Source organism: Cavia porcellus, unplaced genomic scaffold (assembly GCF_034190915.1).
Source record: "Cavia porcellus strain 051 isolate PalLab524CR breed Dunkin Hartley unplaced genomic scaffold, mCavPor4.1 scaffold_5, whole genome shotgun sequence".
NCBI lineage: Eukaryota > Metazoa > Chordata > Mammalia > Rodentia > Caviidae > Cavia > Cavia porcellus.
Window position 1 is genome coordinate 18,894,549 of NW_026947488.1, and position 15,665 is coordinate 18,910,213.

Here is a 15,665-nt window from a genome sequence, read left to right on the forward strand (position 1 = left end):
GGCACCTGTCCCATGGCAGCACCCAGTGACTGATGGCTACACGTGTTCTCTTCCTTTCTCCTATCCTCCACGTTTCATTCTCCTCATCTTCATTAGCAGCAGCATCACTGAGGTCACGTGCAGACCCTCAAGCCAAAAGTGCTTTCCTTGAGCTTTAGTATTTCTGTCCTCTCAGGGAGCATGAAAGACCCTTAAATGGTGAAGATCTTCCTCCCACCGCACTCCAATATTTTGTCTTCCTAACTCTGAGCTCTCTGGTTCCATCTTTCATCTGGTGCCAGCCTCCAGGACAACAATCAATTTGGATGGGTTTTAGGGTGCATGTGTGAGTTTAATAGAATAGTATCGTACAGTAGCTGGTACCCAGGACTTCGAGGGTCTGTGTGAGTGGGATTTGTGCCTCCATTCTGGCTGTGTGACTGTGAAGCTGTAGAAGCCCTCAGAGCTTTAGTTTTCCGTCCTGTGAAATGGGGCCCTGTGAGTCTTGGTGAGGTGATGTATGTAGAGTGCAGAGTTCGGTGCCTGCCTGCATGTGACCCATCAGCAGTGCACGGAGCCAGGCCTCTGTCCGGCCACACTTTCCATGCTGCCCAGTGCCCAGCCTCAGCTGCCATCCGTGACAGGGGAGGGATGCGAGCTGTCGAATCCTCATGTGTTCTTTGGTTTCTGTCTTAGGAAAAGCACCTCATTTCCTGCGACTCCAAAACGTCGAGGTGAACGTGGGGCAGAATGCTACCTTTCAGTGCATCGCTGGTGGGAAGTGGTCTCAGCATGACAAACTTTGGCTCCAGGTAAGAATGGAGGAAGTGTCTACTCCTACTGGTTCTTCCTGATGTAAAGGAAGAAGTTATCTGATATGATGAAGGGTTTGGTGGTACAAGAGAGGATATTTTAAAGTACCTCTGCTCCTTAGGTACTGCTTTCCATTGATGATCTTGTTAAATCTTCCGTACAATTCTTTTAGATTGGCATCAGTGCACCCATTTTATAGATGGACAAACTGATGATAAACCAAAAAAGCCCAGATCTAAAAGTTATGACTCACTCACCCTAACTGTACTCTTACAAAGTTTGTCTTTTAAGCCCAGATTACCAGGTATAAGGAAAAGTGAGCATTTTAGATTCTGAATATGTGACATTCCAAAATATGGATATTATTTATATAGTCCTTATATATACACAGTGATTCACCAGTGCATCTTGGCAATCAGTTACTCTTCTTCCAGAATACATCACCGAAACAAATAATCTGTCTGTTCTCTGGTTAAATGAATCCATCAGTGATGTCCATCAGGAAGGTATTTTAAGTTTGAATTTCTTTTTCTATTATTTGTATTCATTGATGCTAGTTCATTAGCAAGATGAAAAAGCATCTCTTTGGGTAGGAGGTAAAGGTGCGGTGTAGAACACAGGACTAGAACATGCACTGTAGTACCACTAGCATATCTTGGCAATACAAACACAAAAACCAAATCCTGGGGCAACATAAAATTTAAAACAGTAGCCATGAGCTGTATGTGACTGTGGCTAATTCCATTGTGCTGGGAGGCTGAGACAGGAGGGTCGCAGGTTCTTGTCTAGCCTTAGCAAGCTAACAACTTAATGAGACTCTGTCTCAAGATTTAAAAAAAAAAAGACAATACAGACCCTGGGTTCAATTCCCAGTACTACCAAAATAATAATTTTTCCGAAGCAGCTTTATCGAGGTATAATTCAAATTTCTTTCTCCCATTTTAATTCTCCCTTTTGCTCTCTCCACTCCAGTGTATAATAGGCAACCACTGCTGCTTCTTGATTCTATATGTTTACATGACCTAGAATTTTATATAATATATGCAATATATATTCTCCCTCCACAGTACACATTCTGAGATTTATATATGTTGATTATACTTTATTTAGTTAGTTAACCTTGAGAAATAGTGCATTGTGTTTATTCCACAGTTTATTATTAATTCATCTCCTCGTAGACACCTGTTGGATTTTTTGCAGTTTGGGGCTATTACACAGAAATTGCTGTGGACTTTCATGTGCAAATCTTTGTGTGGACATAGTCTTTCATTTCTCTTGTGTAAACATCTAGAAATGGAATGGCTGGGTCCCCAGGTAGATGATGTTTCAGTTTTTAAAGAATGACAAGCTATTTTTGAAAATAGTTGAACTGTTTTACATTCCCACCAGCAGTCTAGAGAAGTTCCATTCGCTGTGCAGCATCACCAGCACTCACTATGGCCAATCTTTTCAGTTTTAGCCATTTGAATAGGTGAGTGTAGCTCTCCGTGGTTTTAAATTTCATTTCCCTGATGACTAAAGATGGTGAATGTGTTTTCATGTGCTCATTTTCCCAAATAGCTCTATGGACTCCTTGATGCGAGTTCACACTGTTGCCTCTCTTCTTAAATTTGAGCCCATTTCCTGCAGTTAGAAGCTTCCTGGGGGAGAAAAAGCCCATCTAGGGACTAATAGCTCTTTCTTGCTAGTTTGCAGAGCAGCAAACAGAACCACACCACAGCAAAGAGTGCAGTCTGCTCCTCCTTCTAAGCTGCTCTGGTATCAGGTAGTGTTATTTACTCTTTCCATTACAATTAGCATTGAAGTACAGCTTGGACCCAAGAAGCTTTGCTGTTGCAATGGCGTTGCCTCAGTGAGGTCATGGGAATGAACTGGGACATTCGCAACATTTTGAGTGACTTTATTTGTGTTTTTCAATTATTTTATGATTGTTATTGCTAACGTTTTGAGTTGCATGCCCTAAACCTTAGATCCGTTAGAGCGAGGATGTCAAAGCAGAACATAATGGAAGTTTTGAGGAAAATTGATAGAAAGACACAGTGTACAGCTCTTCCACATCTTATTATTTATTTATCTACTTTTCAATGTAAACTAAATCTTATTTCACAGAACGTTTTTCAGATGGCTTACAGTGAGATATAAAACATGACAAGACAGCATAAATTAAAAGCGAGGTAAGACAGGATGGTAGGGAAGGCGACACTGAGGCTGATAGAAATGCAAAAACTGCATTTCTGCACACCTCCTGTTGATGAGTGGCTCACAAGCAGAGCCCACAGCAGCATAGCCAGCGATGGAATAAAGAAAACTTGTCAGATATACAGTTCATGATGTCTGCGAGATAAACACAAACCAATTGCTCTGGAAAATTCTAACTGTTGTTCACACAGAGGGCAGACAGGAATTGTTCCCCGGAGTCCTCATAAAGAAAACACTGTGTGATGTAATGAACGGCGTCCTCACCACAGTCTTACTGAGGGCACACAAGTGGGTTTCATAGCCCTGTTCCACATAATGATGTTCTGTGTGAAAGCAATCTGGGCAAGGGAGGGGAGGCAAGGGGGCCGATGGGGACAGCTATGCCAGAGGTCCCCAGTTTTCTGCTAATCTATCTCCATCCTGGGATGCTTTAAGCATAGCTAGTGAGTGAATATACTTGATAACTATTTCTCCAAGGAAATCTCCCAAAGTATTGTCTCCCTCATCTGTATTTCAGGGAATATTGAGGAGAATATTTTTACCGTATTCACTGGAAAATGCTTGCGTGGTTAGCTAAGTCCAGGCTTATACACTACAGTATGGTTGGAAATAGATTGTATTAGTCATAGGGTTCTTCAGGGAAACAGAACCAATAGCACACCCTTCCCGTCCCCACCCCCCGCCATGAGTGCACACACGAAAAGAGATTTTTATGAAGAACTGGCTTCCAGGGTTATGGAGGTTGAGAAGTCTTAGAAGCTGTTGTCTGTAAGCCCAAGACCCCAGAAAACTGGGGATGCACTTTCACTACAAATTTAGAGGGGCTGATGTGTAAACTCCCGTTCAAGGGGAGAAGACCAGTGGGTCAGTTCAAATAGGTGGACAGGATGCAAAGGGGAAAATTTTTCCCTTCCTTGCCCTTTTATTGTTCTAGTCATATCCTGGAAAGATGGGATAAGCCCCCCACCCCCACTTTGGGGAAGGCAGCCTCTGTCGCTGGGTCCCCTGGTCCAAATATTGATTTCATCCAGCAGCATCCTAACAGACACACTCAGAAACGATGCTTTAGCTGGACAGCCTGTGTCTCAGGTTGATACAACGTTAATCATGACAGAGGTTAGCATCTTTCTACAAAACAGGAGATGCCTGTCAAGACATTGCCACCCAGGAGATGGCGATAGTCCTAATGTGAGATAGGCCAAGACACTAGCAGTTTCTCACGAGGCACTGCATTGTGCTGATCCAGCACCTAGGCTTTGGAAGACCTGCTGGGGTGACAGTCTGAGTTTCCAAAGCAAGTAAAATGGTCATGAAATGGGCACACTAGGGCCAAAAGAGTAACCCCATGACCTCTGCAGCTGGTCCAGGCATTAGTAATGATATTTCCTGCTATAACTTCCACCATAAGCCAGGAAATCTCATTATGTCATCAAAGATTGGAACTTTTTAATCTATTACTGTGAGTCAGAAAAAGAGTTTTAGTTTTCAAAATTAGTTATCTTTCTGCAGTGGCTCCAAAGCAGTCTTTGGACTCATAGTTTGAGAGAAATCCTTGCCCCTTGTATCATGTAGACAGTGTTTGTCTCCCTTTTCACAAAGCACAACTCTGTAGCTTGCTTTTCTTTAAGTGTTTTCAGATCAAAAATTAGGTTAAAGAGGAGTCCACCCCACATCCCTAGTTTGTGTCCTCCTGGAAACTTCATATGATCTTTAGAGACTCCATTTGTTACTGTTGGCTTTCAATGCAATTACAGTGCAAGTGTTTGCTCAAGACCTATGTGGAAACACCTGTTCTTGAGCCAGACTAATCTTAGAGCTTGAGGGGAAAGGCTTAAAAAGAGGGATAGTAAATATTCTGAACAAGCTCTTCTCGTGCTAGATTGATCTCTTGTTGAGGTAAATGCTGAGGTCTACGGTCAAAAGCATTCATTCAAAATTCCTTATGGTACGTTGAAAATTTTTCAGTTTTCAACTGATTTTTCAAAGAACTAGTGGTGTGTATTTAAAGTAGAACACCCAGTATGCAAAGTGGTTTACAGTTTTTGGAAGCTCTTTTAGAAAGAAGGTACAAAGAAGTGGGACTTCACTGACAGACTTGTCTCTGCAATAAAGTAGAAGTGTAAGTGGGTATGTCTCTTCCAAAAAATAACTAGGCAGCATTTCTGTAAAATTTTAAATGTGCATATTCACCCAACGGGTGATTTTACTGTTAGTAGTATATAAGAAAATAACCAGGAATGGGGATCAAAATGTACCTGTGATACATTCAACAGGATGCAGAACTAGGAAGAATCCAAATGTCCAGCAAGAGAGGTTAAGTAAGTAAATGCTGAAATGAAGCAACTAAATATCTGATTACAGACTTTACTTAATAACATTTTCATAGCATATAATAAAATGAAAAGAACAATTTATAAATGTATGCAATATTTTAAGTTTTATGAAGGATGTATATATATAATATATACATATTCATATACATACATATATAATTTATCCACATCCTTATGTACATACATATATACATATACACATATAACATCGTAAAACAAATATGAATACACTTGTCATTACTGAACATGTACGCTTTTGATTTTCATTTCCATTTTCTGTTTCACCCAGATACTATAAAATGAACATAGAGAACTAATTCACATACAAACATATGCTATTAAAAAAGAGAAAGTGGTCACTTTTCTGCAGACCATGAATAGTCTAAGGCTGGCAGGAATGCTTGCTGTGGTTGGGCAGGTGCCTCATTCTGACAGAAGTGGCAGTCCCCAGCAAGGACACCGTTCTAGTTCCCTCAGCTTTCTCCACAGCCTTGTCATTGCCATCAAATTATGTTTCTGTATAAGGGTGCTTAGAGTATTCCGTGCATGTCCTCCTGTTCTACTGACGCACATGACTGACAGGACTCTGTTTGAGAAATCCTGAGGGACCCCAGAGCAGCCTCTGTCAACCCCACTGTAGAGCTGCCTACCAGCCCTCTCTGCAGAGGATTTGCTCATTGGTGGGTTATACAATAAGTAACACTTGAAGCATCTCACAAATGAGGCCATGTGTCCAAATGCTCTGTGCAGATCTCAGTAGAGGCCATGTATGTGTTGAGACAGATCACAGGCAATGGAGCGGGAACATACCCTGATCTGGCAGGAAACAGCTCTTGTTCTAGGAGCCCGTCGGCTACATGTCAGCTGCACCAGGGCTGACAAGATAAGGAGGCCCATCACTTCGTGTTGCTGCAGATGATTCTTCCATTAGACTTGTTTTGGTGCCCCACAGGGCTGCTGCTGGCTCCCAGCGCTGGGAGAATTGTGTGGATTAGCTCCTCCTCCCCCTGCCCGCTTCAGAAACAGGAGTCCCTTCTGTACTGGGCTTTGGCATAATGGCCATACCACAGTGAAACAATGATGATTAAGCAGCGAAACTATTTCCAACAGCTGACATTTATTGAGTGCTTACACACAGAAGGCATTTAATTCTTAAAACCAGTTTTTCAGTTAGCAGTTAATACAGCCCCATCTGTGGACAGAGAGGCTGAGCCTTGGAGAAGTAAATGATGTCCTCAGATTCGCACAAGCCATGAGCAATGAATGCAGGATGTGAATATGGTTCTGTGTTGTATTTGCAAATCCTGCGTTCATCCTTCCATGCCTGCCTCATGACCTTGTCACCTTGTGTCATCACTGCAACCTTACATCTTATACATGGCTTCCTAGCAGCAAATAAATTCATTTATCAGGCATGCATTTACATATCTCTGATTTGCCAACCGCCATCCTGGATACTTAAATATGTCTGAGCTTCTTACTTCTACAAATGACATCAACAAAGTACACACGCTCTTGAAATTTTTATCAAATTGACTCCTCTGGTTGCATTCTAACTTTTCTTGTCCCCTTCTTAATAGTATATCATAACTTCAGTGTCTACATTTACAATGTGTTTTTTTTTTCCCAACTCCTACATCTTTGTAAGTCATCTTTATAAATGACAACAGTGCTTTTCTTGCTAAAGCCAAAGTACTCTTATCAGTACTTATAGAATACTCCTCGACTTTATGATGGAGTTATGTCCAGATACACCCATCATGAATGGGTCAAAAATTAATACACTGAACCTACTGATCACTGTTGCTTAGCAACATGGTGTATTGTGTAGTATTGATGATTTCCTCTTGGAATTGCTTGACTGGCTGGGAGTTGTGAGCCCTACGAAATCTCAACAGAGTTTTGGCCACCTGTGGCTAACCCAGGAAAAGATCAAAATTCAGAAATTCAAGATAGGTTTTTTTATGAGCTCATATCATTGGTACCATTGTGAAGTTGAAGAATTATAAGACAAACCACTGTAAATGCGTACTCTCTGTACTTAACTTTTCTTTTAGTATTTGGTGATGTTAATTGTTTCATGAAAATCTTTCTACTCCATTCCTTAAAATCATCTGTCTGAGGAATCTGAGATTTTATCTGATTTTCAGACTAGCAAGCTTGCCTGCTACTATGTATAAATGCAGACAGAAGATATATCTTCTGGGTCAGAGACAAAGGTCTTTACTAATCAAGATACAACAGGCAGGATGCCCGTCATGTTTCTGTGTCATGCTGAGGAACTCCGTGTTTAGGAAGCCTTAATGGACACTTTTATTAATAGATTTATTGAGATGTAACTTACACATTTGGTTTTCTTGTGTGTGTTTGTGTAGATTTGTGGCACTATCATGATATGCTCTGTCTGCTACTTTTCATGTGATAGAAACTCCAGACGAACAAACAACTATGGGCTAGGGATGGAACTCAGTGGCAGAGCACTTAGCTAGCATTTATCTCTGGGTTTGATTACCAGCACTGCAAAAAATAAAAAAAAAATAAAAAATAAAAAACAGCTCATTTCAGGCAATCTGGAGGATTAAAATTTAGGTGAGCTTTGGATCTGCAAAAGAGAATGCATTCTTTTGAATCTATCTGCACCCACTGCATGGGATTTACTCTTCCCCCTCCAGGGCAACTCACCTGTGAGGACTTTAGTTTGCAAATCCACTATTTCCCACTGTTCTGTCTTGTACTTTTCCCTGTGTCTTCCCTCAGTCTCTCCTCAGTTGGTGCTCTTTGTGATTTCTCATCCTGGCCCCTCCATCAACCAAGAGCTGGGAGAGAGTGGAAAGCAAGCAGAGCTGCTTTTAAAATGCCCTCATGGAGTTTATCTCTTGGTGCCAAACACAGACATTGAACATTGAATCACGTAGTTAAATCTTTCATCACAGTGTGAGAAAGCTTCCTAGAGAAAGTCAGGGGTTGCTGGGGGGTAAATGGGGGGCTATCATATATATCAGAGCAGCACCCTCTAAAGAAGTAGTCTTTGGGTGGAGCTTTGAATAGCAACCTAAAGGAGAGTGGGAGCTGTCACTCCGTAAGAAGATACAGTACAGATCCTCCCTCATCATCCTGCTCATCTTCTTTGCTCAGGGTTTATAGTTCCATGTGGACTATATGCTATGCCTTTCCTGACTGTATGCCAGAACACTGAACCCAGAAATCAACCCCAAGTAAGCCATCTGCCATGCCTGCAGTGGGCTCTTGGAAAGCTTTCAGTATAACTAATCAAAAGTGATTTACACCTACTTCTGTTTCTTTTAACTTTTAATCATCAGAAGCTATTCTTTGGGGAATGCCAAAAAAGGTACAAATATGCTCTTAGAAAAGCAATGGGTGAGTTTTTAGCAAGTTTCCAAATGTCATGCTATTGTAACAGAATGACTATATGTGAGAATATTCATTATGAATGGATTGTGGGAATTTCACCTAAATATTTTCTGGCCAGAAGATTCCTGGAGCAATCAGAATAATTTTCAGGTAGAAATGCTCAGCTTGATTTTATTTTATTTTACTTATTTGTTCATATATTTTGATGCCAGAAATTCAAAGCAGCACACTGAAGTCTTCCTGGACCCTCTTAAAAATATTTCCTATAAAGCAGATGTAATACCTGCTGTATGAAACCAGAACAGTTTCCTCTTATTAAAGATAGTGATGTTTCCACTTCTACCAATTACAAATCAATTGCAAAGCCGCCTGCTCTCTCTGAAATAATGACAGCCATTTTTTTTGCAGACTGCATCTTATCTCTTTGTGAAGGGAATAATGTCATGACACCAGAGGAGAGTGGATGGGGAATTGCAAAATGGTGAGGCCATTATAGTACCTTGGTAGATAATCAGGCAGCAGGAAAACAGCAGATGTTCCATGCATTAGACACGTCTCTTGTTTTCTTCTCTAGGTTGTTCTGAAGATGGAGAGGTCCTACCTGGGCATGGAGAGATGCACATATGCTAGGGACAGAAATACTGACGTGTAAATATTTACAGGCACTGTTATTCAATGGTTTGTGTGCTCTTAAAGTAAGCCAACTTATCTACATAAGACAAGTCAAGAAGAGAGACAGGAGACGGAAAAAGAGATGAGGAAGATGGAAATATTTCTTTCTTTCTTTTTTTTTTTTTGTCTTTTTCATTTTTATCGGTACCAGGGATCGAACTCACAACCACCTGCTTGCAAGGCAGGTGCTTATGCCGCTGAGCTAAACCCCCAGTCCCAGAAATGGAGATATTTCAAAGGCAACAATTGCCTTGATGAAAGAGATGTGGGTGTGAGCTGAATTCAGTGGAACTACTGTTTAGGCTATAAAATGTCTTTGTTCAATTTAGAACATATGTCTTACCTTGGATGGATGAACTGGCAAAACAGATTCATCTTCTTGGCTTGATGCGTATAACTGGGTGAGGAGACGGAGTCTGGGCAAAAAAAAAAGTATCTTTCCTGCAAGGGGACTCAGTCATCCCTAGGTTAGAGCTCATGACATTGTCCACAAAGAATAGGCTGGGTGTGGGCACCATATCTTCTCTATGGCCAGGTCCGTTGGATCAGTGACCAATTACTCATCTTTAGACTGTGGTTATAGATATGAGGGACTTTTCCAGTGTCTTTTGCTTTCCATTGATGGACTGAAGATGACATCAGCATTCAAGATCTGGAGACTCAGGCCAAAGTCAGCAGCATCAGCAGCATCTGGAAAGCTGTGAAAAATGTATATTATCCAGCATCAGCTCAGATTTCTAGTTTTTAGATGATTTTAATGACCACTGAAATTTGAGAACTCCTGCTGTAGACAGATGAATCTGGCTTCATAAAACTTCATGCAGTCTACTAACATATCAGATAGGCCATAAGATAGCATTTATTAAGAGGAGCTGTTAACCAAGAATTTAGGACGACACCTTGTATTTCTGATTTAGAGCACTCCAGGGCTTCCAGAAAGCTAGCTATCTGGGCTTCCATGACAGCATTTCGCAAACTGTTTCTATGAAGCAGTCATTTTCTATAAGATGACATTTGGTGTTATTTCAACGAAGGAAGTTTCTGGAACACTGCATACTCTACCCTATTCACAGAGCCACTGAGTGTAATTGTGCACTGTTATACACTGAACAGCAGATGGAAGATGTGATTAGTGTCCCAGTCTCTGGAATTAGTTCACCTAGGCCCAAATCCTACCTCAGCCACTCAGCAAAGCCAGGTAATACTGTGCTTTTCCCAGCGAGGCTTACAGATCAGCTTGTGAGAAATGCAGAATTTCAGGCCTTCCTACAGGCTCACTGAAACAGAATCTGCATTTTTAACAATGTCTCCGGGTAAGAGACTGTACACAGTATTTAAAACTACTCTGAACCATATTTCTTAATCTCTCAATTTCCTCACTTGGTTAAATAGGAATATTAATAGGGTTTTACTTTATCAGACATCAGGATTATCCAGAGGATTTGTTAAAACAAAAATGCCTGTCCCATGTCCAGATTCCTGATTTCTAAGGGCATGGGAGGAGGAGAAACAGAGAATTCACATTTGTAATTCATACTAGTTCCTCGGGAATGGTAATTCAGCCCTTTTTGAGCCGTATTGGGAAGCATTGCTCTGGGCTATTCTAGAGCTTTGTTCTTTCCATGCCAATCCTGTTTTTCTCCATGAAGCATGCTCTTTCAATGCTGGACTTTATGTTTATGTTTTTCTCTTTTTGCTATTTTGTTGGAATCTTTACCCAGCCTATAAATTCCTCTGGGCAGAAATTATACCTTCTCTACTCCACACTCTCATTTTCTGTTTTGTAAAGTAATGAGTACATTTCCAGTGTGATTAATAATAGAACAGGGAAGGGGGGTGCTTAGATTACTAACACCAATAAACAGCATCTACAAATGGATGTCAGCTCTGGAATTTACTTAAAAATTTACTTGTAAGAAAACAAGTTCCTGAGTGTTGCTGCTGTGTTTGGTCCAAGGACCATTTGAGAAGAACTTTTATAGATTTTAAGAGGTGCAAGTAAACTCTATTCTGTAAATCAGTAGCCATGTGCCTAGCACAAAATAAGCCTACAAAAATATTAGTTAATATGAACCTTTCTTTGTGAATGCTCAGACAAATCCTAGCTGAACAAAATATTCATCAAATTTAGTTATGTGACTATTCATGAGCTCTATATTAGCATTTCATAGGGAGCCATTCCTGATTGTAGGACACTCATGCTTTCTGCTGTGGACAGTGTCCTTCAGAGGTCAGTTCCCATCTCTATTAATAAAAAACAGAGTCAGAAACAATAGACTAGCAAATTCCAAAGTAATGGCTTAGTGGATTTTAAAAGAAACCGTGTATAATTTTCTGTAGGAGATGGCAGAGATAGGAGAGTGCCCGGCAGAATGGATGTTATTATTATCCTTGACAGTTCCCCCTTTCAAACCAGAGCCCCCAATCTACAGCACTGTGCATGCTGGCTACTCAAAGCTCACAGATCCTCTCCCTAGAGAAGTGCCTGCAGTCAGATAAAAGGTCTCCTCCTTTTCTGCCTGGCAAGCCATGGCAGATTACTGGCTGCCATGGTGGTGCAAATGCTAACCTCCTTGCATCAAGGTAGGACTGCCTGTGGGGTGTACTTTATGCTCTAGGACTCCCACAGGAGCCTAGTCATCCTTTTGCTTCCTTCCTTCTAAGAGCACTCAATCATCGTGTTTCAAGTTTTGCTTTCAGAAAGTCCAGACTACGACACCATGTATCAGTGCTCACTAAGGAATGTCTTCATTTGACGCAGAGTCAGATTGCGTCCACTTTAGAACATCAGGCATACAGACTTGGAAAGCCTGACACAATAGATAAGGAAATGTGCTCTGAATTTTCAGAGGAAGGATATACTTATGCCTGAGAAACACCACAGGATCCAGGAGAAAATTTCCAGCAAACTAGAGTGTCATACAATGGCTGGACCTGATATCGTTCCCAGGTTTCCATATACATTCTTCCAAGTCCTGCTTCTCTTTGGCTCTTCCCAGTACTTTGACTTCCTCTCATTATCCTGCTCCTCATTTCTATCATTCTAGCATTTTCATCTCTATGTTTTATATGATAGTACCTCGTGTCTTAGTTGGCAATGTGTGTGTGGGTGTGTGCCCGCGCATGCGCATGCTCATGATCAAAGCTGGGGCCTTGTGCATATTAACCAAGTGCTGTACTACTGAGATACACTCCCAGTGCTTGGCTGGGAATCCTTACCCTCCCATCCTGTCTCTGAGTTGCAGTCCATTTCAGGCTCTGAACACTTCCCCCTTCTCCACGCCTCCCTGCCTATCCAACCCTGCTCAGTTGCCTGTTGACCTGTAGTTCTGAGTCTTTATTTGTTTAGCCAAATTTCTCATTGTTTTCTTCCTTGGCATTTTGCTTTCTGCCTTTATCAGGGCTGAGGCAGTAGCTAGCTCTTGTGTTTTCTGTACATCCCTTCTCATGTGCCATAGCATTCTAACATCTGATCCTCTCACCAGCTGAGAATCGATTCCCCAGGCTTCTGGCATCCCCTGGATTTCTCTTTCTGGATTTCTGGAGTTGTGCTCACTGCCTCGGCTTTCAGCACCTGCCTGCCCTTCCTTGCCTGTCCTAACGAGTCATGCTCACAGGCTATTCCTGTCTGGACTCATCTCTCTATACTTAACCTCCATCTCTCCTTGCCCATGGTCCATCGTAGCACTATTTCCTACCATGACTCTGAGCCCTCCTGCTCATCCCTGTCCTGCTGTTGCCTGTTCCCAATATGACAAGTGTGATTATCAAAAGGCCTATTTTCCCGAGATTTTACAAGACAACCTGCAATTTCCTATCCTTTAAAGGACAAAGCATCTCGGTGCAGGAGCTAAACAGAAAAGTATGAATCATTCAGAGGGATATGCTTAATTTTCCCTGGTTCTGCTAAACTCCAACATCATTAAGAAAATGAGTAAATAATACTGGAGGCAGCGTCAAAATAAAATTTAAACTACTACAATGTGGAAAATGAATATTTTTGTATTTAACCAGCCTATTCTCTTTGTATTAGCTTCTTATTGCTATCATAATAAATTCCTTGAACTTAATGACTTAAAACTAAACAAATTTATTTCCTTATAGCTGTAGAGATGAGAAGCCAGAAATGAATTTCAGTGATCTAACATTGAACTGTTGGCAGGCTACAATCCTTCTAAAGAGCATGAGGAGAATCGGTTTTCTGTCTTTTTCCAGCTGTTGGAAACTACTTACACTGATGGCTCTTGGCCCCTTTCTCTAGTTTTGGGGCAGCGATTGTATCCCTCTGACCTGTCCTTCTGGCCCATCCCTTCTCTCACTCTAAGTCTGCCACCTCCTTCTTTTATATGTAGGGAGCCTTGTGATTACATTGAGCTCAGGTGGATAATTTAAAATAATGCCTCAGTCTTGTCTCATCAAGCTCCTCAATCACATCTTTGACATCTCAGTGTTACCTCATCAAGATCCTCAATCACAATCTTCAATCTCCCATCCCTAGTAAGGTAACGTTCACGAGTTCTAGGTACTGAGATGTTGGCACCTTTGGGCAGTGTTATACTGTGTGTACTTTTCCTTGCTAATTTCGTGATTCACATGGACAGCTCTGCCAACACCAGAATATTCTTTCACATACTAAATGTTTTACACACATGCCTTCTCTTGTATTCCTTGTAATAATTCCATGGGAGTCCTTATCAAATTCATTGTGCATATGAGGAGACTGAGACTTAGAGACGTGGTATTGCCTGCCTAATGTTACACAAACCTGGAATTTACTTTGTCTCAATCACTTTCTTCATTGCTAAAGCATAATAACAGACACCTACATTTTAAAGGAGAAGAGGTTTATTATGGCTCACAGTTTCCAAATTTTCAAGTGCATGTTTTGCAGTCTCAAAAGCAGAAACACTATGATTAGGAGGGCCTGATGTGGAGGAAAACTGTCCATGCTATGGTGGCCAGAAAGCAGAGTGAAGAGACACAGAGAAGGTGCTACATATATCTTTCAATGTCACACCCCTAGTGACCTTCTTCTTCAAACCAGGCCCAGCCTCCTATTGGCTGACTCAACTATGAACAAATCAGTTGATTAAGCCACTGATGGGTATATCACCCCCTTATCCAATCACCTTACAAAACCCCCACCTCTGAAAACATGTTTTTGTGGAACTTCCTGATCTAAACCATAACACCTTACTTTTTTTTAATTAGCAGTCTCTATCCTGTTTTTCCATAACTCTAGACCTGACCTATCTTCTTCCATGTGTCTAGTAAACTGTTGTAGCCTCCTAGAAGCTCACTATGACCACTGGTGGACTAGTAAAAGCTAGAGGAGGTCACTGGATTTGGAAAGCATTTTAGATGAGGAGTCTTGGACCAAATGGGTTAAATGTTTTGTATATAATTTCTTCTGTCTAGATTTTTATGTAGTTCTTTGTTCTTTACAAACAAGATCTTTATAAACATCAATTATGTAAGTTTCATCGAAAAGATAGTTGATCATCTCAGTCTGAAGATCATATCTTAGTTTGGTAAAGAAAAATGACCTAATATATCTTGAACTATGATTTCTATTCCATTTATTTGACTTTTTTTTTTGAGCCTCTATTCTATGGTAGGCTGTCATCTGTTTCCTGTTTTCTTTATCAACTTGTCCATCTTTTACTTTACTTTTTCTTTGTTTCTTTCTTTATTTCTTTCTTTGTTTGTTCCTTTGTTTGTTTGTTTGTTTCTTTCTTTCTTCTTTCTTTCCTCCTTCCTTCTTTTCTTTCTTTTCTCCTTTCTTTTTTTCTCCCTGTTAATTTTTCTATCTTGCCTTCCATGGTGTTTAATTTCTGCAGCGTTGATTCTGTCCTTTACTTCCAGTGCCATGGCCAACTCTGCACCTGAGTTCTTGTTGCAGTTCTTCCCTGATTCCTCCAGGTTTGTTGTCTTTCTTAGGACTTTCCCTATCTATTCATCACGTAGGGCATGTTTTGTGAGATCCATGTCGACATCACATGTTGATACCGTACTGAGTCTTTTTTAATTTTCTGAATTTATTAGCTTTTCAAAACTTTGCATGTCTGAGCTATGTCTCATGGTCTGTATGGCTGGGTCATGTGCAATTTTGCTTAATTTCCTTCATCTTTTACACAGTATTTCTATTTCTACCTCTCCTTTCCTTTCCTTATTTTCTTGTTCTTAGCTAAAAACAAAACTGGTGGCAAATAAGTGGATCCTAGTGCCACAGTTGTTGCTCGTATACTTACATTTGCAAATAATTATGTTTAAGAAGGTAAGTGATGGGAAATAATT

At 40.8% G+C, this 15,665-nt stretch overlaps 1 protein-coding gene across 14 annotated transcripts in view; it reads left to right on the plus strand.

Annotated features, from left to right (window-relative positions):
• Ptprt (protein tyrosine phosphatase receptor type T) overlaps nucleotides 1-15,665 on the plus strand; it is a 1,059,888-nt gene that overhangs the window by 375,853 nt on the left and 668,370 nt on the right. For all 14 annotated transcript variants that reach the window (XM_063248334.1, XM_063248323.1, XM_063248321.1 and 11 more), the window contains one exon: nucleotides 676-791. In XM_063248334.1, coding sequence (XP_063104404.1) covers nucleotides 676-791 — 116 coding nt within the window. The remainder of the gene's footprint in view (nucleotides 1-675; nucleotides 792-15,665) is intronic.